The sequence below is a fragment of the Podarcis gaigeae genome, assembly GCF_964106915.1.
Source record: "Podarcis gaigeae genome assembly, chromosome: 7".
Taxonomy (NCBI): domain Eukaryota; kingdom Metazoa; phylum Chordata; class Lepidosauria; order Squamata; family Lacertidae; genus Podarcis; species Podarcis gaigeae.
The window spans coordinates 87,419,300-87,445,764 of NC_139683.1; the positions used below are offsets into that span (position 1 = coordinate 87,419,300).

Consider the following 26,465-nt stretch of genomic DNA (forward strand, 5'->3'; position numbering starts at 1 on the left):
ACAAAAGGAGAGATGCTATGTTTCTCTGACACTTCTCACTGAGTAAGCAGAACCTGAGAGCCAAGAAGAGCAGCAGAGAAACGTGTTACAGTGCCATACATACAAAAGGGTAAGGGAAATTTAACTGGGCAAAAATTTAATCCAGACATTATGTTTAATCAAATTATGTTGCTGCTTTCACTTTCATAATTGTATAATTTATGATCTGGAAAGATTACAACATTCCTCATTCCCAGGCAAAAGTAATGTGTCTTGCTAGAAGAAGAGCTGCCATCGGTAGCCAGTAGTTATGTTCTATAAATGAAAAGGACTTCTGAAAAAAGAAATAGGTGCATCTCTTAACTGCGTTTATGAATAAAAGCAACTACTAGCCAGCTCAACAAACACACAAAATGCTGTGATGGCTCATATAAAAATAAAGACAATTTCTTGCCAATGGGTACTTAATGTACACAGAGAGAAAAAGTGCCTACATACAGGATTTTTTTTTAAAGTATGTGAAGTCTGGTGTATGAACACTTGTTGCAATTAAATCATTTACATGTGTACTAATAAAACTATTTTCTTCCTGCCCAGGGAGAAATTTTGAAATTCATTTCTTGGTATGTCATACTACTATTTAGGGTTGATCGAATTAAATAATAGGATCTTGCTATTCTTAAACATGGATACTTTGTTTACTTATGAAATTTGAAATTTACACCTTTGACTTACTACAGGTTCCTCCCCCCCCAAAAAAAAAACTATGAGGGGAATGTTACACAAGGTTTTTGTTGCAAGAAGTTCTCAGAACACAGGGAACATACATGTTTGGCTCTTAGACTTTCACACTTTAGATTTTGAAATCCAAGTGTACACAAACTAAGATCTGGTTGCATACAAGGGAACATACATATATTTTAGGGAAGACGGTAGTAGTCCTAAAGTGATTAAATAGCTGAGCATTTTACCTCATGTAAGCCACCTACTACCTTTATTTCTTTTACGACTATGATGGCAAAAGTTACGATAATTCTCCTTCCACTGGGGGATTCTGGTGAAGTTTTCCCATTTTTAAAAAACAAACGAAACAAACCTAGATTTATATTTAGTACTGTCCTAAATGGGGAAATTCAACAAAAAATAAACATTCAAATATGCACTCCAAATGTTGTGGCCGTTACCAACAATGGTTAAGAAATTCAACAGCTTTCCCCAGAATCATAGTAACCTGAATTGAAAGCTCAATGTGAAATTTAGCATAAATCCAGTGAATCAATGAAATAAAGTATAAATGAGTATTTGAGAGCAAGGGTGCTTAACACAAAATTCAAAGTTATAAGGCTTTGGTATTTTCCAACTACTTCCCACAGTAGCTGTGGAAAATATTTCACCATCTTCTCCTCCATAAAAGAGAATAGTTGCTTATATATGACAAGAAGACATCTACACTGAAGACAGTGTTGCATCTCCTTTTTGTACCAAATATTGAGTACCTGTTGTTATTATTATTAAATTAAATTTGTATACTGCTCTATACCTGCAGGTCTCAGGGCAATTCACAACATGAACATTACATTCAAATTGCATGCATGAACACTCCAGCATTGCTTTTCTATCACCAGATACTCTTACATCTCATTTCTTCTGCAATATTCCCACCACCACTTGCCCAATTCTCACAAGGTGCTGTAGACAATCCTCTCCCATTCTCAAGAGCATATGACAGATTTAAAAAAATAAAAGAAATTTTTCAGTCCCTCTCAGTTCAAGTCATCAGCAAGCCTACTTTCTTTGTCATCTTTCGTCTATTACTGAAATGTTAGACATGCTCATTATTAGTTTAGAAGCCAGTAATGTTGATACATATATTTCCTTTGAAATAGCAATTCCATTTAAAAAAAAAATGAAGTTTAACCATTAACCAATCTTGACTCAAGTTGACTCAAAATCTGGTCAGCCACATCAAAGACTGCATATTCATTACTATCAGGTATGACGTTAACAATGCAATACTTATAAGTATCTGAATATTCTTCTAACATATGAATCTGCCCATTAAGCTGATTCAGACACTGCAATGAGCACTAGTATAGTTCTTCTCGGGGGGGGGGGGTGTTTAATCTGGGCACTAGAGAAAATCCCTAAAATTACAGCTGTTCCTCCTTCCATGATATATGCAACCTTCCCATTCATTTTACTTGAGCAAATGAGGAACAGAGAACTGCAAAGTCTGCTGTAGGTTTCAGAAACCTACATACTCAATAAACCTAACAGCTTCATAATCTTTCAAAAAGACATAAATCATAAACAGTACACAACTTTGGCAAATTAGTTTAACTGAGCTCCCTTATTAAATTTAGTAAGTTCACTACACATTTTCCAAACATCTTCACACCAATTCAATTTCAAGTGGATTTTTGCCTACTCAAATTTCTGATTTCCCCCAATGCTGAATTCTAACTCTCCTAGTTCCTGGTTGGTGATATATACACTATTAAAACTTAAGTTTATTTAGTATTTGCTTCTCTCAATCAGATTTATCAGCCACATACTGACATCAAGAAGCCAAATCAGAATGAGATTTATTTTTCCTGTCCTCATTTTGGCTGAGTTGAAGGGAAATCGCACAGAGCACATGGTTACTGCTGGTAAGTTAGATGGAAAATCACTTCACTTACATGATATCCATTTCAAGCAAACTTCCAACAGATTAGACAGCACCAGTTCTATGAGATATCATCTATGAAAATGTATCCATAAAATGCTGGCACAATAAAAAAGTAAAAGACACTTCATTTAGATCCATAAATATTTTTCCTTTCTCCTACAAGGGATTCTGTTATGCTGCATTATATTTCTGAACCCAACCCAGCCAAAGAAAATCTTTTTTCTTGTTTTATCGCACCTGATAGTATTACTTGATTGAACATGAGCTAACAGGGTCATCAAGAGGGCTATTTTCCTTACAAGAAGAATAACTTAACATTTAATAAGCAAAAACTATATTTACAAGTTAGGTGAGGCACCTTTCACATTCCCTTTTTCAAATTCAAAAGGAGTATTCCTACTACATAACACAAAACAAATATAGCTTCAAAACAAAACCAAGACCCATCCAGACTGCAGTAGACTCAAATAAACACTGCTATCTACAGCTTCAACATCTAAAAGGAATGGCCACAGCACTTTTAGCTTTGGAGTTTTAGCATTGGTTTTAGCAGTTTAGGATACAAACACAAAGGAAAACTATATTCTGCCAAAGACAGTAAAGGAAAATGGAGCCAGCACATCACTGCAAACTCCACAAGGGCAAGCCCTTTTCTTACTTTCAGCCTCACAAATTACTCTACAATGAAGGTTAAAGCTTGCAGTCTATACATAAACCATGCATATGGTTTTTCTTACCTAGCATCTTACGCTATTAGTCTTAATCAACTATTCTTATTTAAGATGTTAAAATGGTGTGATAGCTAAGCTGACAATAGCTAGTGTAGGCTAAGTTTGTTCCTAAGCAGGAGCTATCATCCCCTTTCTGCTCCAAGTATTTCTAGCGCTGCTTTGTAGTTAGAGGATATTTCAAAGGGTTCATTTTCACAAGCATACGATATTCTGATATTACTATATATGAATGAGTAAGCCTGTAGGTTAATTTCCAAATAAAGCTGCTGGTGTTTTAATACATCAAAGTCTCCTTGCTACAGAGGTGTGTCAGGTCATACAAATGGCACCTTCACACGAGTGTTGAAATCATGAGCCCAGTGATACCTTCAGAGGCAAGTGTCAACTAGACATATTTCCATAACACCATTTGGTTTCTTGTAACTAGTTTTCCTTAAAAAGTTACTACTACTGAAGTGGAAGCCCAAAGGATTGATATAGGAAGATTTCAATATAGCAAAATATTAATATTTAACCTTTGATAAAGCAACCCAAATATTTGGGAATTTATAACTTGAATGCCAACATTAAGAGCACTAAGAAAGAAATATATTTAAAACAAATACTCCCCAAAGGGAAAATTGCAAGAGGGAATGAGGGCAGAGGGAACGGAGCACACACATTAATGCAAGAAAACATATTTCTCAACCCACCTGCTAGCAGGTCATCAAGAGTGTCGGTTAGCGTCTGTGCTGGAGTGGCAACCATTAATCCGTCTGGTTCTTGAACTAACAGCCCCTGACCATGTCCTGCAATTGGCTGCTGTTGTCCTACATTTTGCTGATTACCTAATACTTTCTGAAGTTCAAAAGAATCTGTCCCATTACAGCCTAGGTTACTTGAAAAATTACACTGTGGCGTTGACAAAGGTTGGAGAGGGACAAACCCGGTTTGCTTAGCAGATGGTGGAGAGTGCTGCTGCTCATCTTTACCTGCCAGGATTCTGTCAACCTGCCATAACTCTGAAAAGCTATCCCCAGGCAGCCCCTCATTGCCTTCCACTTCTGGGAGGACACCTGTGTGTGGGCACTGCTGCTGATGGGTAAGGGGTGACTCTGTCTGACCTTTGGTCTCCAAATATTCTTTGGTAAATTGCTGTTGTGTTTTCATCTGTAATTGCCTTTCCACCTTTTGCAGCTCCTTCAGTATTTTCTTCTTCTTCTGCACTTGTTCTTCTCTGTTCTTTTTGAGCTCTTCAATCTTATCTTTATTCAAAGGTTCACCTTGAATTAACTCCAATGATTTAAGCTGTGCTTTTTCAATAGCGCTAATTCTCTGTCCAAGTTCATTCAGCTTGCCTTCAGTTTCTTCCACTATACATTCCAAAGGCTGGTATGGGTGAAAAGGTGACAGTAGCTCCTGATCTGCTACCTGAAGGGAAGTTGACTTCTGCTTGGATGTACCTAAGCACACGAAAAATGTTTGAAAAAATGCCATGCTGAGGTTAACCCATACCCCACGCTTTTCCCACCCAAAACTTTATAACTAACCACATTAGCATAAAATAGATTAAAGTCTACACCTCATATCAGGACAGACAGCACAAGACAGAATTGTAATTTTAAAATGGACCCTAGCTCCCAGTTGTAAAAAAACTATGTTAATATTAAAATAAAAATGTGTCCCCTTAAATATTGTTTATCAAATAAATAAAATTCTACTGCAAAAAAAATACAGAATATTTACCGATGTCTTGACAACTAACGTTCAGACAGACAAAAGAAGCAATATCCTATAAATACGCTGCAACACTAGAGACTTAACTTGCAGAACACACACAACATCCAACACATATGCCGCTCTACCTATCTCTGGGAGTTGTGCTTTAAGAACATACTGTAAAAATTGCAAACAGCTATATTCCTCAGTACACGGACCAATGCAAAAATCTTGAACATTTATTAAAAGCAAATGAGCATTTGCTGCAGAAAGCCCTGTTTCTCTGAACAGTTCAGTTCAAAGGTTTAAATGCACCACAAAAGGCATCCAGCAAGAAATAGCTATCCTGTATCAGTACCTCTACAAATTCAAGTCATCCTTTGCTCAGAGCTTTGCTGTGCAGATGTCAAAAGTCAATGTTACATTAATGCACTAATATTTAACCCCCCCAAAAAAAAAATTAGTTTGTGTGTGAGGGAGAGGGAGAAAAAGAAAAGAAACAACTAAAAGATACAACATTTAATGGGGTGAATATGCAATTTCAAGATGGCCTTTATGTACCCTCAAGTTTCAAAATTACATGGCAACACAAGCTGTTCTAATAATCTCAAACAAGTTTATTTGACAAGACAGAGCATTACTACTACCGGCTTTTAACACTGTGTTTTGACTCAGATTTTATGATGCTCACAGCAACTCTTATACTATAGCACCACTACAACAAGTTTAGCTAAAAATGAACTAATGTGTGGGTTTGGGGCGCTATAGTTATATATATATTCAATGTCAAGTTCTGAACGATATGCTTAAAAAAGTTAGTACTGTCTTGATGCAAGATTAATTGAGCTTTCCTATCTTTGGAGTTGTGCTGAGGCATGAAACCTTGCAAACCTATAGGCACAATTAAATTATATTGCCTTAATAGGACCAGTGTGATATACATTAACTGACACCGCCTGCAGTATGAAAATCACATATTAAGCCAACTTTAAAGTTGCCAGCACACCAAGTAATTGACTGGACCACTGTTATGTTTTTATTTTCTCAACACATCAGGACTGTTAATTCTATCAGTCATCTGAAGAGAGAAGCATTTGGTCACCATTCACCTTCATTATGAATCTTTTTACATTAACATATGCCACTTTTTTATTTGAAGAAAAAAACCTAAATTCATCTGTATTACTCTAAGAATAATATTAAAGTGAACTAAGTTTGGTCACAGCTCAAAGCATAGACCTAGGACTGTGTTGATTTGACTTGAGGATGGGATTTGTATATGTCAACTCTCTCCCTTTACCTTCTCCCATCACATATTTTTGACAGTATTATTATTCTACTGGGATCCAATACAAATAAACATTTTGAATATTTCAAAACTACTCCAAAAATATTATATTGATACCATATACAAAAAATATAATCTAACAACAAGCTATAGGGCATAGGTACATTGAGTCTCACAAGGTTAGCCTAATAAGAAATTTAAGTTATCAGGAAGTCCAGGAGGAGAAAACCAGAGAGACGCGATACTGTGCTCATAACAGAAAACAGATGGAAGTTGTAGTACAGCAACATCTGGAGGGCACCATGTTGACCACACCTGGTATAAGCCGAGGCAGAAGAGCAATGCTGGAGGAAGCTTCATGTATAATTGTTTTCTAAAGGAGCATCAAAACTTGTGTCAGAGAAAACATGTGCCTTGAAATATCTGAATGGCTAAGGTGAAATATGTTTTTGGCCACCTCAGAGGAAGGTAATATCACCATTATTCACAAGTTGGCAAAAAGTAGGTCTCTTGGGCCTTGGCATTTGTGTTATCAGGTGCCACAGGGCACTTTTTTATCCCTAACGATATTTAACATCTACATAGAGCAGCTGGAAATGGTTGTTATGGGCTTTGGAGCAGTGTCAACTCTTCTCTGCAACATCTGAATTATAATTGGCTATGTGGGCTTTGGACCAGTGTCTGGGCACAGGTGTGGGATGGATAAGGGCCAATAAACTGAATTTAAGCCCTGGCAAAAAGGAGGCCCTGTGGATAAGTGGTTCCCAGGTCTGGGAGATACATCAGTTACCTGTTCTGGACAGACTTACACTCCACCTGAAGCAGTGGGTACTTTTTACCAGCTTTGTTTCGTAAGACAATTATAGCAGTTTCTGGAATAAGATAGCTTGGCCACAGTAGTCCAGGCATTGGAAACCTCAGGACAGGATGACCTACATGCCTTGACCTTAGCCAGAAAGGTGTAGAATGCAGCAGCTAGGCTGTTAACGGTAGTATCCCATCAACCCCATATACCACTTCTGGTGAGAGTGCTACACTGGCTACTAATATGCTATAGGGCACCATTCATCATTTTGTTTTGGAGGAGAAGTCACTCCACTCCCACAATTACTGTTATATAAAACTTTTAGATGCAGGGGTTGAATCTATTGTTTACTCTTAATTGCACACTGCTTTGATATCTCCTGGCTGTGACACAATTTATTAATCTATGAAACCAATAACAACAAGTATAACCTTTCTAGTGCAAGTACAGTAAGCCCATAGTTTATGTGCATTCAGTTTTACACGTGTGGCCAAAAAGAAAGTGAGGGGAAGCAGGGTTCCAGGAAAAATGACTTTTGCAATCCCATTGGCCATTGAAACCAATGTGTTTTGACTACACATGGTTTTAGCTTTAGGCATAATCCTCCGAACGTAACCCCTTTGTAACTCCTGCAAGGGCAGGAGTCATGTCTGAAACTGTTGTGACAACTGGCTTAAGCCTTGCTTCTTCATGTGCTTAGTTGGTGCCTTCTGCCAACTAAGCTGTTATTGGACACCCCTTCTAATGCATGAGTAAAGAAGCCACTCATGTGGTCACACAGCTCAATTGTATACTGCAAGTATACACTGAAACTGACAGAAAACTTGAATCCTGTAGACTAGACCAAATGGATTTTTGAACATTTCGGTTTGAAATGCATTTAAGCAGTGTCCGTAGTGGGAAAGACCTAAACTAAACTAAACTAAATCCCAACACAGAACCCCAAGCCAGCTGCTCAATGTCTCTAAATTGCCAAGACCTTTGCAGAAAGGAAAATATGTTTTTGGTATTCCCCTGTCCAAAATTTAATGAGCTTTTACCCATCAACTCAGACTGAGAGTATGATAAATTGCAGTATAGCTGAATATATATATATATATTAAGGTAAGTATGTGGGTTGTTGTTTTTTAAAAAAGTATATGCTAATGTACTTCAGCAGTCAGTACAACTCATAGCTATCAGGATAAACGAGGCTTAGCATCACCCATCACCTCACTCTCCAGGCAGTCTAATTCACAACAATAAAAACATGGAAATTCAGCTCAATTCCCAAGTCCCTTAAGTTGTTCATGGAACTTGAAGGCCCAGGAATCCAAAACTAGAACTTATTAATATGCTTTCAAGTATTTAGGTTCTAGAAGAAAATGGTGTCTATGATCCATAAGATAAAGGTTGTCAAAGTCATGTCTTAATTTGTAATCAGAAGGAAAATTGGCATGGCTTTTGTCAGAAAAAATACGGTACACTAGCTGCCCAAAAATTTCATAGATTTTAATTTCTATCCCATCCTATCCCTAGGGCTTGGAGCAGGTATATCATGAAATCAAAAACATAAAAAATATGCCAGAACTTCATAAAATTAAAGTTGTAATCTTCAACTCAAAGCCCACCCCAATTAACCCTGTAGGACTTCTAAAAAAAGAGGGTTGTGTCTGGGTAAATCACAAAGAGGAATTTCTGTAAGCGTACAGTCAATGAGAATGAGCTTGCTGGCCTAATGTGGTGTCTAGACAAAATATTTTGGAGGGGTTTTTTTTTACAGATTGAGGCAATTACAATGAAACATCTGAGAGGAAGCCATTTGAGGCTGAAGCAGTTTTAAGACCTTATAAAAGTTGAAACCATCTCCAGTTGAAGGTAGAAGACACTGGGAAGCTTAACTGAGATAGTGCAGCCCTGATATAGTAGGCACCCATTGACTAATTCCTCCCTCCGCAACAGTCATTTTTTACTTCAAGTCTTATGGCATATTGAAATTTCTGAGTAGCTACACAAAGGTTTAAATCAGAACTAAATGGAAGGGCCACAGCTTTTGTGCTAGTAAAGCTAACAAAAACACTTCACATCTCCACAAAGTTTTAGGTGAATGAATCAAGCAGTACCCAAACATGCACTTCTGAGCAACTTAAAAAGACAAAAACAGCCTCTTCCCTCCAATCCCCTGGCAAAATCCCTTTATTTTCTCTTGTGTAAGTAAATAATCTAGATGGATTTCTGGAAAAGAGGCTTGGAAAAAGGGGTAAAAGCTGGGAAACTATATTACATAACACATTTTGGCTAATGGTTATGAAAATGATGGCTTCCAAGCTGAATTGAGTTCTTGACCTTCAAATTTTTTTTAAAAAATGTGATTTTTGTAAATTCCATGCAACACTGTCCATAGTTTTAGCTCAACTGGAAAAAAAATGAAAGCAGTATATAACAAAAAAGTTGAAATTAACACAAACAGTAAAATTTGTAAATGATACTGGTACCAACTAAGAAAAGGAATTGCACTGTTAATCTTTTGACAGTCATTATGCTTACAGGCATTTCAAGTTGGACATCCATGAATGTGCTCTAGTAGTCAGTGGCCTCAATCATATTTAACAATAAAGCATGATCAGAAACAAACAATGGCTTAGCTCAAACGAGCAGCTTGCTTGTGCGTGCTGCTCTGTTTGTTCCTTTCTAGAGCTGGAAAACAAACTATTGGAGCAGCTGCCTTAGTGTCATCTGCAAATCAGCGCTCATGGTTTGTTTCTCCCAATCGAATCATGAGTAGTAAGCCAGGGAAAAACCTTTGCATCCACTTGCAGTTTGTCCGGAGAGAAACAAACCACAAGCACAGATTCACACATAATGCTAAGCCAGTGTGCACCAGCTTGTTCAAGGTAAACCACAGTTTTGGACTATGGTTTGTCAATACATGTGAACCAGGCCAAAGTATCTGTTGAACTGACATGAATGTAGATTTGCTATATTTGCATCTCAAAGGTACACACTTTGTTTGGCTTTAACAACAGATTAGTTCCAAACAAACAGCTGGACATCTGACATCTGAACAATCAGAATAACTGATTAAGAGCATTTCCAACCAGTATTTGCTGGCACTGGGAGCTCTACAATGGCAAAAAGAAAATTTCTCCAGATGACTCAATACTGCACACTGAGTGAAAATGAAGAATGTCACTTCTTGGTGGCAACATTTCCAATTTTGTGTTGGAAAATCAGAGTCAGTTGCCTTCACATTGTATATTCTTCACAAAAACTTCTTAGTGGATATGATGGTTTTATCTGTGAGCTTGCCTTCTCCAAATTATTAATTAGGTGATGGTTCTCTCAACAGGCTTTCAAATGCTGAATTTGCTGTGAAGGTGAAGTGTCCCACTCAGTAAATACATAAAAGGTATGATGCCCTACCACTTTCCTATCAGGACTAGTCAGAACGGGATGAGGCCCTTGAAGGAAGCCGACAACTTTATTGCTGGCTCCATAACATATATGGTTCAAAGGGAATCAGTATATACAGAACCTTCCCAAGACTACCACGCTCAAAGACATCTTGCATGAGGCTGCAGATTCAGAGGACCCAATATGCCCCAACACATCTTGCCCACCAGCTCCAGATTCTTCAATATCACCCTCAGGACTTGAGGTGACTCAGTATCTAAGAAGCCATTTAGAATGAAGGCGTAGTGCTTGCCTGTCTGATAATACAAGGCCTCAAAATCCCTCACCTGCTAGGCAGTTCCCTGACTTGGCTGGTAAAATAGAAATCTGAGCCACAAATCAATCATGGTAGAATGGGACAGAGAGGGTAGATATTCTGTTGCTGAATCATTCAGTTGCTTGTTGAATACTTCATTGATGGTTATACAATGCATTTTCTGTGATGTCACCCACATCATCTAGTACTTCTACAACGTTTTGTAAAAATAACACAACCTCTAAAAATCTCAGTCTTTTGCATATATATTTCTACATAACTTTCTGTATAACATGTAGAAGCAACCTTATGTCTGCTTCATGTATTGACATAAGAATTACATCATTTTGTCTTATTTGATGACTTTCTACTGCATATGAACGTCTTCCAGCAAGCACAGAGTACTAAAAACAACTCCCTGAGCAAAACCATGGCAAGATCAGCCTTATTCAAAGCTACAAAATTCAGCCTTTTGGAATGCCTGTTCAGAGCAGAGTTAGTGGCTTCTTTGTGGGCTAAGCACAGCATACCGTTTGCTCATGTGGTTTGGTGCACAGTGCAACCCAGTCCAACGTCTTCTGTTCTTAATTTCTTCACCTTGAAAATTCCATAGACAAGATCCTGTGCAGCACACTTAGTACTGAACATTTGGCTTAAGTGTCATCCTTCAAGAACAACCTAATCACCTTGTAGAAGTCTCAAGGACATAAAGCAGCTGTTCTCTGTGCACTTTATTGCATCCTCTGTCCTTACAAATAATCCTGTATAAGCTGGCATTGTCATAATACTATAGTGCTTTAGAGCTATATAAATTAAAGGCAAATACATGTTTATCCTACTCCAGTGCATACTGGGGAATAGTTATAGTTTTGTCAGTCTCCTGGTTTTCAAGTACTAGATGTATCACAGATGTATGCTTAAATTTGCTGAAATTCATCGTCTTGGGGGCATTTTGCAAGAAGTAGAAAGAAATGGAAAACGTTCTGAAGCTAAGATAGGGGCTTTCCCTTTGTGCTGCCCTTCTACTGCAGGTATTCAGAATGACAGGGGAAAACTCCTTAGCCAGCATTATATAGCACTCCCAATCATCATTCAGCTGGAATACTTGACTTTCTTCATCTAGACACAATTCATTATGTCATCATGTCATAAGGTCTGCTTTCTGAGTCTTGTTATGACTCAGTTGTGTCCTTAAGACACTAAATAATATTTAGTTCAGCTGCCATAAAGTCAACCACTACAGGCTGACTACGATTGTAGTCTAGATGTGCAGCTTGTAGTATTTATCCACTCGTGTCTATAGCCATAACCTATGTGCTTCTTAGGATGTGCACATCAGTGAAAGCATCATAAAGTAATCTGCCTTTATCTTTTGGCAACACAGGAGATTTTGTCTTGAATGGTAGTGCTATTACCACCATCCTTAATGGAATTGTTTCTCAGTCTTCTGCGAATGTTGGGTTTTAGTCTTGTTCATATATTGCACTTGTTTTGTGGCATTCTATTTTCTTAATGTAAAGTACGGACCAATGTTCTATAACTATTATAAATACAGCTTATTTATAATAAACAATAAAGCTCACTGCCTGGAGTCACACTGAACTTTGAACTGTGTAATTGTTTCCTAGTCAAAAATTGTTTCCCAGTCATATTGTGGTAGTCAAGCAATTACTTTAACAAATTTGAAGCAATATGCAGAAAGCATTTGCACATAGGGAGAAGTACAAAATTCAAAATGGTGCTTTTCTTAGCATTTCCCCTCTTAAGTTAGAAGGTCAAACACTCACAATTGAGCTTGGAGAAGTAATGTTTTTTGCTTCAGTATACCCAGGTCATGCTAAAAACATTTTAGTTTCCTGTCTTTTATCTCAAAATATTCATTTACAGTAACGTTTTCCAGAAATACACCTGCCTTCCAGACCCAAAAGAATGGTTTGGTTTTAAGTTGCTCCCATTGTTTTCCACAGAATAAACAAGATGAACTCCAACATAGCTGTTTCTCACCCCAGCACTGGAATCAGAAGGGGCAGGGCAAAGATTTAGCCTCCAACCACCTCCCACAGTGTTCAAATGCAAATATTTGATTTCTGCCATTTAAGTGAATTGTTGCAATTTATTCCTATGGGGAAAAATAAACTGCTGCACTTGGGAGGCAACAGACAATGTGTGTATATGTGTGAAAAAGATTTACACTGTTGTAGTTGTAGTTGTTGTAGTTGCATATTTGCCCAATATTCCTAACACTAGGTTGCTTAGCCTCCTCCACCAAGCACACAATATCTGCATGCATCTCTAACAACCTAATGTGGAACCAAAAGGCTCCCCCACCCCATCCCAAATCTGTTGCCCCATTTGCAGGCAGACAAGCTGGGGGGGTCTTCAAAAGTTTTGGGGGGTTTGGGATTAACTGGTAGACATACTTGTCTCTTTTTAAATAGTGTTTTTAAACTACATCCATGAGTGGTGGTGCAATGCCTCAAATACTGGTAGGAAGCTGCAATTTTGTAGACAAAATAGGGCACTGGGAGGCTGCTGAGACGAGTTCTGCTGATCCTCATCAGGTTCCACCACCACTCAGTTCAAAGCCTGACCTCCCTTGATACCTTTTGGCAAACAAGCCACTTGTTTGCTCAGCTATGGTGAGGTAAGAATTGACATCAGGAGTATGAGCAGGGAAACAGTTCAAAAGTGTGGGGTGCAGCCCCCCCCTTTTAAGGCCACAAAGAGATGTTTAGGCAGGCAAGTAGCTTCTGTAGATGTTATTTGGAGCTTCCAAAAATGTCTATAGCATCTCATGCGTTCCAGATCACTTCTTTCTAATGCTAATGTATAACAGAATATAACATTTTGGGACAATTTGTTCGTATTATACCATAAAATTCTAAATGCATAGCACAAGACAGTTATAATCATTGCTAAAATTCCACTGCTTCATCATAACTGAAATATGCTGATTTCTAACATGCTATATACAGTTGAGGTCAGAACCTGAATCAAACTGCTTGAGTAAAACTTGCTTATTGAATGCAGTCTCTTAAAAACGCTCTGAACTTCAAATGACCCTTTAGGTTGAATCACGAATGCCAGTGACCATGTTGCTAAAATAGCACAAGAGGAAGCTATCAACAGGCCTGGAAGACTCCTAAGGTTCCCTGAAGTACAAAAATGTAAAGCAGGGAATGACCCCTCCAAAAAAAACAACACGTCCAATTAGGGCTATGCTTAGTTGCCATGGAAAGCCAGCTGACTGCTTGGAGGAGGATGCAGAGTAAATGAAATAAAATATCCTGAACAAAAGCACTACATACTACTTTTTTTGTAGATCTCACTTGTGCTCTTCATATGGTTTTAGAAATTGTGCTTAAGGTGGCCACTCATTTTTACAAAACAACCAGCGTGATGCTCCAATCCAGAACACAGGCACTTATGGTTTCCTGTCAAAACCTCCTAGCAGTTTATGGCCCCCAACACATGCTGTTTGCAGTATCCAGCATCTTTAGAAGCAAGTAGCAATTGGGAGGTAGAAGTTTTCAACAGGAGACTGGAACAGGGCTCCCATCCCAATCATGAATATGTTGCAGATTGGGGGCCCAGGGCTGTTTTGATTTCAAGATAAGTGGCCAGCTGGAACACATGTAACATGCAGTTTGGCCCTCAGAGAAGCATCGCTAGTACAGAAGTGGATTCTGCTCTACTTCATGAATCATGAGAAAATTTTACAAAATTTGTATTTAACAAAGAGTTGAAGAGGCTTAAAGGCCTGGCAGTTACAAGTGTTTATGCATATACATGGACAAGAGATCCATTTCCATTTTATCAGAATACATCACTTTGTTGGCTTCCCTATGGTGTGCACTACCTCACAGAGACTAGGCCCAGTGGCCACAAAGGACAAATATTTATTTTCTATACTGCCTTTCATCCAAAGATCACAGGGAGGTTTACAATACAAAAATGCAAAAACATAAAGCATAAACAAACTAAAGCAATAAACCCCCTCACAGAGAAAAAAATATTTATTAAAACAAAGCTTTTCTAGTAGTGGCTTCTAAAGAATGAAGCTTCCTCTCCACCTGCAACGCTGCCTCTCTTTCAGGAGACAGTGGGAATGAGTATGGTACACTATTTTGGCAGGGGACCATGGACAAGCTGCTAGGTTTTTTTTTTGTGATGAATTAGATCTATTTATTTTTTCAGGATTACCGTTTTTATGGATTTTTACCTACTACCTTGGGAGCCTTTTTAAGTTCAGAGTAGGAAGCCTTGTCTGGTGTTCTGTTCTCAAACTGAAATGACACACAGGCACTTATCAAGAGAAATTTCATTTGAGTGCTAAGGGGGCAACTTGCTTCAGTGAGAACAGTTCATGTCCTTGTCATGGAACAAGATTTATAGGCAGCTGAACCTTTCTAACACATAAAACAGCTTCAGCTGCATAAATTTGATAAATTATGCAAAATATTTTAGCCAACTAAGGGCTTCAATTAGGAATTTTCTGTCACTGAAAAGCTGTTCTCTTAGATGAAAATATAAATTTTGAAAAATGTGGCTAATGTGAATTAAAATCCCAGAAGGCAGAGGTACGGTTCAAAAATATTTCTAGTGTTTGGAGTCAAGAATTCAGTACTCTGGCAAAGCTCCTTGTCTTTCTTCAGGACAAGAAAAATCAGAATAAATCACACAATCCACTAGGTGAAATAAAGTAAATTACTGGAGTGCTCTATATGATACAAATCTTTTCCATGAAAATAATTTGGATGCCTGTGTGCATAATTCATATGATAGCAGCCTATCTTAAGCTTGCCTATTATATGTGAAGCACTTTGAGAATTTAGAAAAAGCACTATATATAACTTGTTCTAAGAATGTTTTGTTCAACCTATTCTGAGGATCTCAGTGTTCCCTTAAAAAACCTTACCCAAAAATCCCAACTTGCCCAATATCTTCTCATCTTTCTGGCCTTCTGTACAACTTAGCTCCCCTACTCTTAAACCTTCAGAGAAGAGCCATCACATTATGTGCTGCACAGCACCTAGCATATTCTTTACACTAAATAAATATGCAGATGCATCAGTTTTAATTAACAATTCTGCATTGATTTTGCACTGCAAAATTCTGTCACTTCTGAGTACAACCGTGCTCATTTCACTTTCTACCAAGTATTATGCTTTATTTAATGGACTCTACAAACATTTGATTAATCACATTCATAGGTCTCCAGAAAGGCTATACATACAAACTTGTAAGTTCTTTGAAATCTAAGTTGACTCACTCACTTAATGCAACTGTTATCATTTAACAGCTGGGCAAACTGTCCAGAATGAGAAAGAACAAACTGTACAGCATATGAACCACCAAGCTGAATACGGTCCACTAGCCATGTATTTCACAAACATGGTGAAAAACAATTGGAGACTGTGGTGTGTGGGTGTGTGGATGTGTGAGAGAGTGAGCGAGCACGAGAGAGCGAGCACGAGAAAGCACATATGAGAGCATGCGTACATCAAGCATTTGCTTGACACAAAACATGTTTGGCTAGGTGAATCACAGATTTTGCTAACCCAAGACAATACATTTTCTGCAACAGGTACACTGCTTGGCAGGGGGTTTCCTGCTTGGCAGGGGGGTTGGACTCGATGGCCCTTGTGGTCTCTTCCAACTCTATGATTCTATGATTCTACACAAGGAGTTTCTTTGTACTTCAAAATTCTGCAAAATACAGAATTTCCTATTTGACCTCATTTACAGCAATAATAAAATCAGCTAAGGAAATGTGTAAATGAATACTACAGTTGGTCACTGTTTGTTGAATCTGTCACACAATTTTTTACTACTGGTGAAGATGCAATTTTACTGCCAAGTTCAGAAATCTACTAAATCTATTAGAGGCAGCTTCTTACAAGTATAACTAAACATGGTTGAATATTTTACTAAAGTATGTTACCAAATATATTATTCAACTAGTAACTAATGAGCGATATTCAGGAAAGTTTTTCTTATAATAGACCTATCAAAATTAATGGACTTAACTAAGTCATGGTCATTAATTCAACTTAGTTGAATATCATCTAAAACTTGCTTTTGTTAACAGTAACCTCCATGCAACATGGCAGAGAGCTTTGAAACTGAAGGGAGCGTTAAAAGGAGTTTGAGATATGGTACCATGTGATGGTAAGGTTGCCACTGGCTGTTCAAATCAAAAGTTATCACTGGAATAGCACAACTCCAGGCATGGAGCCAAAGCAGTTTTTTAGATAACTGCTAGTATGTTTTCAAAATCTTATACTAAAATGACTAAAGAGAAACAGACCTGCACCATTCACTATCAAGTCCCAAATACTTCCCAAGCCCCAGACACACAATGAATTCAGAATCCTAGCACAAGTTATACAATTAAAAAATGTTTGCATACTAACCTTTTGGGAGACTCAAAAGTGCAGGGGGATTCTCTTGAGGAGCTCTGTCAGGTTCCTGGGGAGGTACAACCATGGCAAGTGTATGCATTGGTACACGTGGAACCTGCAAAATCAACTCAGATTAAAAACTTTTATCAGTGGATTTTAAAGTAACCTGAACATTAATCCAAATCAAGTAGGATACTCTCCTCACACCCTGTACGCGCACAGCATTAAGTGTACTGTTCAAACAAGCTTTTGTGAGCTTTTAGTATGGAACTGGATTTTCCTCCACTCAAATTTAAGAGTTAAGCTTTTTAAGAAATCCAACAGCATGAGAAATAGAAGAGGTAGCACATCTGAATTTTGAATCACTGTTCTTGGGAGTTTCTCTCTACTTGACTTTTACTCAAATTGTACTATTCATATTCTATATCTAATTCATATTCTATATCTATATAAAAACTTGCACCATTTATGTCAAGCTGGTAAAAGTAAACATTCATTTTCCACTGCTATAGTTAAAAGCTTTACAGCTTACCTGAGACTGATCCTGAGATGGCGGTGTGAGCTGAGACATATCTGCAGTTGGAACTGATAGAACATTGTTTGGGTAATCCAATAAATAGGAAACAACATTTGTGTGACCACCCTTCGCAGCTTCAATGAGCATGGTCGAGCCATCCTGGAATACACATTTTAAGAAGACAGATTATAGTAGTTTGTGATCTGAGTACTGTACTAACTAGGTATACACAACAAAACCAACCTTATAGTTAACATACTTTGGGAGCATTAGCCAATACAACTGACATAAGGTATATACTGTAAAATAATAAAATGAGTTACTTGGAATACCTTAAGACGATGAGTAGGGTCTGCACCATGAGCTAGGAGCAGCTCAACAACAGCAAGATGGCCCCCAGCACATGCCAGTGACACCACTGTGTGGTCATTATTAGCTGTAGCTCGGTTAACATTGGCACCTATCGCAAAGAGATGTAATTAAAGGGAAATTTCAAGGAACAAAGTTAATGCAAAGACACCATTTGTTGGGAATGAGATTCCAAATCATTTAATTTTAAAATGAACAATAATTTGCAAGTGAAGAGGAAATTGCTTACATTTAGGTTTTAAAAACATTTCACATAGTAAAAGCCAGTTTGTTATTAGCTGTATGTTAATTTTGGAATATAAATTAAATAGTTGAGTTCTAAAGGACAGTACAGCTCTGTCATAAACAGAGGAGACTCATTGAAACCAGTGCTGGCCAATTTAAATCAATTGGTTTCAATAGGCCTACTCCAAGTATGACATAGTCAGGTACCAAAATATTTAAAGGTTCACGTTCATATTTCATGTTCGCTTAAAAGAAAATGCTGGTAAACTCATTTTTCATTAAGCATTGTATACCAAATGACAGTTAACCTGAACCTGCTGCAGTTAGTCTTCAGCTACAAGAACGAGACAACCCCTGTAACACTGCCTCTGCCACAAGTGCATAACCTCAAGCAAGATACACTAAATCTCATACTCCAAGTATGTGGGCATGGGGGTTGTAATACTTTATGGAGATATGAAAAGAGGATTATTTTAAGAAGTAGTAGTATATGAAGCACTGAGCTTTCAAAAACACGGTCCAAGTACGGTTCTTATAAAATTGCAAAGGAAACTCATCCCAAACATACATTTAGTACAAAACATTATATGTATAGCAAAAGGTAATGTTTGCTATAAAGCAACATATTCTTCCTAACAGCCAACTGTCAAGCAATCCTTCCTTCAGCTACTAATGTTACTATTACTACTACCAACCTTTGCTAATAAGAAATTGTACAGTGCATAGATGACCCGCTCTTGCAGCCTTCATCAGTGGTGTTCTTCCACCTTCAGATTCATGCTCCTGTTTAGAAATATTATAAAGAAAGTGAAATCCATACTGTGGGGGAAAGTAAAGAGAAGAACTAATTTGCTAATATTCTAGAGCAAGATCAGCAGGCAAGCTTAAGGTAGAGCTGATGCTTTTTTCAGTGAGGCAAAAGAAAGCCCCCTTCAAAATAGGTGAGAGTCACAAACAGAAACAAAAAGACTGAAGTCTTACCCAAGAGCTAAACAGAACACTAAACAGTTTGGACCAAACACAACCTGAAGATTAGGGATAAGGAAGGGGCTTTGCCTGTCAAATGGACCAAAGGTGGTATACGACAATGCTTTTGTAAACATTTTTGATACTATAGTACAAGCTGTGCACAAAAACCTGACCTAAAAACACCAGTCATGCACTTCACCCGTTGTTGTACTTGAAGCATGCAGAATACAAACAACCTTTTCCATTTTGAACACCCTTTTACATATTTAGTCCAGTTAAATAAATGATATAAAATCTTGTCCCATTGGCACTTCCTGATAAATCAGCAAATAGAACCAATTAAAGAAAAGAAATACAAGGAACATGCACTGCTGGAAGGAAATCAAAGATTGAAAATTGTTATTTTTTCAAAGTGATGAAAAAACTGGTGTAAACAGAACAATTACAAAATTATTTATTAAAAACAAAAAAAAAAATCCTTCCAGTAGCACCTTAAAGACCAACTAAGTTAGTTCTTGGTATGAGCTTTCGTGTGCATGCACATTTCTTCAGATACACAGATACTGTGTATCTGAAGAAGTGTGCATGCACACGAAAGCTCATACCAAGAACTAACTTAGTTGGTCTTTAAGGTGCTACTGGAAGGACTTTGTTTTGTTTTGACTATGGCAGACCAACACGGCTACCTATCTGTAACTAAAATTATTTATTATTATTTATTAAATTTGCATACTACCCTCCATTCGAAGATCACAGGGCAGTTCACGACGTAAGAATCCAAGTATTAGACAAATTGTTAATCTATACTTTCACTCATGAATTATTTTGCATTCATTCCTCTGGATAACAATTTGGTCTACTCTCCCCATCTAGTTTGCATAGGCACTTTTCTTCTTCATTTTCAAGGAAAATAAAAAGCTCCTATTACATTCCAAAATTTTAGAAAAATATTCAAGACTTACTAAATCTGCACCAGCTTGAAGCAGAACATCTGCAACATCAGTGTGTCCATTTTCACAGGCATAGGTCAAGGCAGTGTCTCCTGTTGCAGTTGTTGCATGAACGTTAGCGCCTGTGGAAGAGTGTGGAATTAGATTACTCACAATGTATTAAAAAATCTACCCAATTAACACTCAACCTAGAACGGCTCATAAAACATTTCCTTTCTCAAATGCTACTGACAGGATACCTCAATTGGAAACACCATTTAAAAAAATAAATCACTGGTGAGGTGACAGAATATTTATTTTAGGCTAGCACTCTCTGAGCAGCAAGTCACCCCTCTGCATATCACAGGTTCCTTTGGTAACATTTCTCAGTTTCATAAGTCTTTTGCTATTGAGTACAGGGACTGCCACTGAGAACACAAATGCTCTTGGGAAAACCAGTCAAATGAATCTGGACGCTGAAGTCTTAGGCATGTCATCCTGATGAGAGTAGTAAACATGTCACAAAAATGTTGTGAAAATTAACTACATAAGCATTATGAATACTAAATACTTTTACATTATTGATAATAATTTCCAATAGTTCCAGAATTATGACTATATTCTTCATTGCTCCGGAGAAACTACATTGTGACTCATGCAAGAAAGTGTTGAGGGATTACAATTTGCATCAATAAATTGGCCATACTAGTCAAGAGTGATTAAAGTCAGAGTTGAAAAACATCTGAAGGTCCACTATCTGGTTTATCTCTTCCAACTGTAATAGCAAACATACCTGCTGCTAGTAAATACTTCACCAGCTCTAAGTGGCCCTCCTGTGCCGCTTCCATCAAAGGTGTAGAACAACCAAGTTCTATGTCAGCTCCTGCCTTAATGAGGAAGTCAGCTACTTCCGAAAACCCTCCACAGCATGCTAAAGTTAGAGCTGTCTCCTGTGTCTCTTCTGTCTGTGCGTTTATATTAGCACCTACAAAAAAAATTATTTAGGGGAAAAAATCATTAGCATGCCCATTTGATATTGGTTCCCCCTCACTGGATTTTAGTGCTATTTTATTGGCCTGCATTTCTTCATATGGTTTCTGCTAATTTCTGTGCTAGCGCAGCTTCTGCATGAATATTTTTAGTTTACTGTATTCATATTTTATTTTATTTTTATTTGTGACCTGCCCAGAAGAATGGTTGATTCTTGTGTGGTATGGTATACAAATATAAAAACCAAATATCAAATAAATAAATCCACTGGCTTACCACAATGGCAATAAAAGGCCCAACACCTTGAAAAAATGGTTTTAAAAGAGGTACAACAGAGCAATTTTCTCTCAACTTATCTGCCAGGTAACATATTAACTTAAGACATTTTCACACATTCCACACCCAGTTAAGCAAAGATGCCTCCCTGCAATACCTGCTTCTTGGTCTACACTTGGCTCTTCTTACGAAGGTAGCCAACAGAGCAATGTTATGGTGTGCAAGATCCTCATCCAATCTGCAAAGTATTAGCAGTAGAGGTAGGAACAAGTGGGAGAAACACAGAAGCACCAGCCAAACATTAAGCACTGGGGGCACATTTGTATTCTTCCCAAAGTAGCAGCCTAATGAGCTTTGTGGAACTGCTGCTGGCACAGATAAAGGGCAAGATTCCTTAATCACATCTTCAACACTGGCTGGCTGAGCAAGTCCATTTAAACCCCTTCTCTTGCCTTCTCTTGCACAAAATGAAGGTTTTCTAATCCAACAAACATTACATCCTGCAATAAAAGGTGCTTAGAAATTAATCAGGTTGGTTGGGAACACCATTTTTTACTCCAAGTAATATTTTTTATTGATCTAGAGAATTCTGAATAGGTTAGCAGCCCTAGTAAATATCCTCAATGTAAGAGGCACCAGAATCAACACCACAATTGGTGTTTGAGGGCTGATCCTTGTGGTCCCTTCCAACTCTATGATACTATGAACTACTCTGCTAGCAAGCCACCAAGAAAGAAGCTAGTAAAAATAATATTAATGCTCTAATTTGCAACAAATGTGTTGTCTTACCTTGAGCTAGTAAGAGAGCCACCATCTCCTCGTGGCCTTCCCGAGCAGCTTCCATTAATGGAGTATAACCTTCATCATTAACTTCCTCAAGGTTTGCTCCCCTTTCTATTAACAGGGCTGCTAGCTCCACATGGCCACCACAAGCAGCAAGTGTCAGTGGAGATTCAAAGGAATCAGCAGGCATGTTCACTTGAGCACCACTATCCAGTAACAGACGAGCTACTTCCACATGCCCATCCTATTTCAGAAAGAAAGAAAGAAAGAAAGAAAGAAAGAAAGAAAGAAAGAAAGATCAAATATTCTAGAAAGGAAATTTTCAATATCATTTGAATTATATGTTAGGAATCTATGTTCACTCTTCAGCTTAAATTGCAAACAATTGAATTTACTGTGAAATCTTATTCTGATCAGCAGAGTGAACCATTCAGGAATGTCATCTTCTAGAAAACAGGGTCAAGACACACACATATATATATATTAATTTCCTGTTGCTACAGCCAGATGAAACCTTTCCACCAGTCCACAGACGGGTTATAGTAACTAAACTGTATCCGAAGGAGAACCCCACTGTGTCTAATAACAAGAACTATGAAACAAGAACAGAAGAAGCAATACAGAAGCCAACTGAGAAGGTAAAAGAGAAGAGATATCAGTGGAATCAGGTTCAACTTGAATCAAGCTGTATGTGCCACTCTCCACTGACCAGAAAGCGTCCCAAGTTTCCATTCTTAGTTAGTGGAGGAGTGTAGCATACAAAAGAGATGTTCAGAAGCAGTATACCTTGAAATTGAGTGGGATGACAGCTTCCAGTTACAGGAACTGCTGAAGGACCCTCCTTCATCAGCTGATGCAAACTTGTCCACCTTGTGGAGTCTCACTAAGCTGTGTGGGTGGACCTCGATGGCTGCTCCATATATAACTTCCAGAGGAGCAGTGGTGTGTATAGTCACATTTGGTGGCTGTCGTCCATCCAGGTCCCCCCCCCCCCGAATGTGCAGCAATGCCGGGAGAAGACCAGCTGAATTTAAGAGCAGTATGCCTGCAGAACTCCTTAACCCACTACATCAGGGGTTGTCAACCTGGTCCCTACCGCCCACTAGTGGGTGTTTCAGGATTCTAGGTGGGCGGTAGGGAGTTCAACGGCAGAAACTGAATCCTCCTTCCATTGAGCACTGATGGGCAGTAAGGAAATTTTACTATCAAGAAAGATGCATTAGTGGGTGGTAGGTATAAAAAAGTTGACGACCCCTGCACTACATGATGGTTGATTGGGAACTTTTTTGCCCTGGACCACTGCCTTCTAGGAGTTAACCCTTTTCTGTATGCTTCACTCCTCTGCTGACCAAGAATCTTCCACACCTATATTCAGATGCACCTGTACTAATTGCATGGGATGAAGAGTCACAGAATATTCTGCTGGACAGAGCATGCACAAATCTAGGAGCATCTACAAGAGTTCGTTTGTTTGTCATCAATTTAGAGTAGATATTTAATTCCATGTTCATTGCAGCTTGCTGGGGAGAGGGAGGGGAAGTTTGGCATTGTCCTCCATTTTCAACATGGTTGCAGGGATCAGCTGAAAGAATACCACAGCACAATATATTTTGTTGATTATTTTCTGAATTCATGGGACATGGAGGGCCAAAGGTTCCCCATACCTAGCTTAACGTTATATGTGAACAGAGTCACTTCATTCTCAGTTAGGCACAACCTCCCTAGAGAGGTATGCCCATCACAGCCTACTGTTAGGCAGACAGTAATAGACCATTGTTTCACTGAGCCTTTTAGAATATTTGCCCCTTTGCTGCTGCTTAATCAGCTGCTACTTACTATGCGATATGATTGTTGCTTTTATTCAAATGCTTCTATGATGTCTCACAGCAGATCATGAAGTGTATTCTTATATACAGAATAGAAAGTGTATCATTGATACAGAATATACCTAATTCTATGCAGTTTCCCAGCAGTAACGGTCCTTACACGTTTTTCAAACCAGGCAGTAGGCAATCAAAGCTTTTGACTACTCACTGCATCCACAAGTGCTAATGGCATAATGCAGAAGACTACTGCAGCATTAGACCATTCTTCTTCAGAGAGGTAGTTACTATATTTATGCTCTTTTTCTGGCTATTACAAGCTACAGTTAGTTTACTGCTAACCTAAGTTGTGATTGCAAGTTGCTAACAACTCATTCCCCACTACTAGCTTTTACAATTTTACCAAGATGAAGAAAAATAGTGTTTGACTTAAAATTATATGCCATGGCAATAAATACTGGAATGCTGTTTTTAGAACATAAATGAATAGCTGTGATCTTGCATAAACATTCTTGCAATGTGTTTTCTTTAAGTAGTGAAAGAGGTAAGGCTAGGTATATTCAAGTTCTTCAGTTTTCTTCAACCAAAACACCATTTAATCCAATGGTTATTTTACCATGCAAGCCTCCATTAAAGCTGTGTGCATCTCATCTGTTTTGTGCTCTTGATCAGCTCCAGCTTCAAGCAGGAAACGAACCATATCTAAGTGACCTTCAAATAAAAGAGAAAAATCAGCATGTTACAAGACCTAATAATGATTCAAACCAACTATGCTTAACAGTTTCACACCAAGCTAGTACATTAAGCCAACTTAACGTACTAACACACTGTATATTGGCATGTGGCAGCTTTTGTCAGAGGCCATTTCATTACATGCATTGAATAGTATGGTTTGTTGTAACCCGTCCTGGGACATTAGGGAAGGCATGCATGCATGCATTAAATAAATAAATAAATAAATAAATAAATAAATGTGCTACTGAGCACTCCTCCTTCCCCAACAGGCTTAGGAAAATATGCCCTGAATGCAATGTTAATATTTGAAAAACAGGAAATCTGGAAAACGGAGGTAGTTTCTGAATTAAGATGCTGGTAGTGATATTGCCAGGTGACATCCCCCCCCCCAAAAAAAAATTTTAATCCAATGACCAAACAACTTCTAAAAATGTAGAATAAAGTGTTATGCAAATATATAAAATGGCTTGATCCTTCAGGCTGTACGGTTCAACTTGCTCTGGTACAGAAATTAGGTTTTTTAATATCTCTCTCTCTCTCTCTCTCTGAACATATATAGCTTTGAACATTCCCTGTGGCACTGGGTAAAAGAATGCAGGCTTTCACAGCTCTGAACCATAATTCTAGACATATTAATCGACCTTTTCTTTCTTATTTATTGGATTTATATACCACCCTTCATCCTAAGATCTCAGGGTGGCTCACAGAGTACATCTAGTACTAACAAATACTAGTAAGTTCTAGCATGGAGGAGGGAGAGAGAAAAAACAGTTTGGCTCTTTATTTTCCTCAGGATTTTCCCAAAATCAAAATCTGAAGTTTGAAAGTGGAAAGCCTCTCACACAGTGAGAAAAGCTTTAGTATTATTTTAGTGATAAAATATTGCTGCAACCAATCAAACGGCTATAAAACTTCTAGAGTGAAAATTCTAAGGTGGTAAACTCGGTTTCAATAGAACTTCTACTATGTAAAACAATTTCAGAAGTTCAGAGCACAGAAATTCTTCAAGGAATTGGTCCAAACTTGGAATCTGTTAAGCCCATGGCCTCCCCTCCTCAGCCCTGCCCTCTTGCATGGCATTACATACAGTGAATTGTGGAGGGCATACTATGCCTTTATGTTATAATTAAACACACAGTGTAATGCTACAAGCAGCAGATTTCTTGAGAAGGATATACAGGGATACTCAGGTTTTCCAATGCAATTCTTCAAAATGTCCTACCTTTATTATTATATTATTATTACCTTTATAACAAGCAAGTGTAAGAGCACTTTCTTTGAATTCATTGGAATGAGTGTTTATTCCTGCACCATATTCCAGAAGCACTCTTGCAACCTCAACATGACCTGCACTGGCTGCTTCCATTAAGGGGGTATGTCCATTTTCATTGTGATCTTCAATATTCGCACCTGCTTTCAACAACACTTTGACAATATCAACAAATCCCCCAGCGCAGGCATAAGTGAGTGCTGTGTTTCCTAAGAGAAGAGGGGAAAACAAACCAAGGTCACTTACACCCCTGAGATTAAGAAATTGGTCCCGCAAAAGGATGACTACTGTTTGACGGGACTTTAAATCTGCATA

The 26,465-nt window shown here is 38.1% G+C and overlaps 1 protein-coding gene across 24 annotated transcripts in view; it reads right to left on the reverse strand.

The window, feature by feature from the left end:
- The window catches only part of LOC310848927 (ankyrin repeat and KH domain-containing protein 1-like), a 91,167-nt gene that overhangs the window by 38,748 nt on the left and 25,954 nt on the right, over window positions 1-26,465 (reverse strand). For 19 of the 24 annotated variants that reach the window (XR_014566699.1, XM_083748533.1, XM_083748532.1 and 16 more), the window contains exons 6-15: window positions 26,126-26,359; window positions 24,762-24,856; window positions 22,329-22,566; window positions 21,067-21,258; window positions 20,307-20,416; window positions 19,071-19,158; window positions 18,114-18,241; window positions 17,797-17,940; window positions 17,277-17,379; window positions 4,074-4,823 (exon numbers count right to left, since the gene is read on the reverse strand). Coding sequence is in view for 22 of the 24 variants with exons in the window: in XM_083748533.1 (XP_083604659.1) it covers window positions 4,074-4,823; window positions 17,277-17,379; window positions 17,797-17,940; window positions 18,114-18,241; window positions 19,071-19,158; window positions 20,307-20,416; window positions 21,067-21,258; window positions 22,329-22,566; window positions 24,762-24,856; window positions 26,126-26,359 (2,082 nt within the window). In the remaining 2 variants the exon portion in view is untranslated. Of the gene's footprint in view, window positions 1-4,073; window positions 4,824-15,044; window positions 16,453-16,541; window positions 17,380-17,796; window positions 17,941-18,113; window positions 18,242-19,070; window positions 19,159-20,306; window positions 20,417-21,066; window positions 21,259-22,328; window positions 22,567-24,761; window positions 24,857-26,125; window positions 26,360-26,465 lie in introns of those variants that run through there. The other 5 variants (XM_083748536.1, XM_083748535.1, XM_083748538.1 and 2 more) reach the window with 2 other exon arrangements.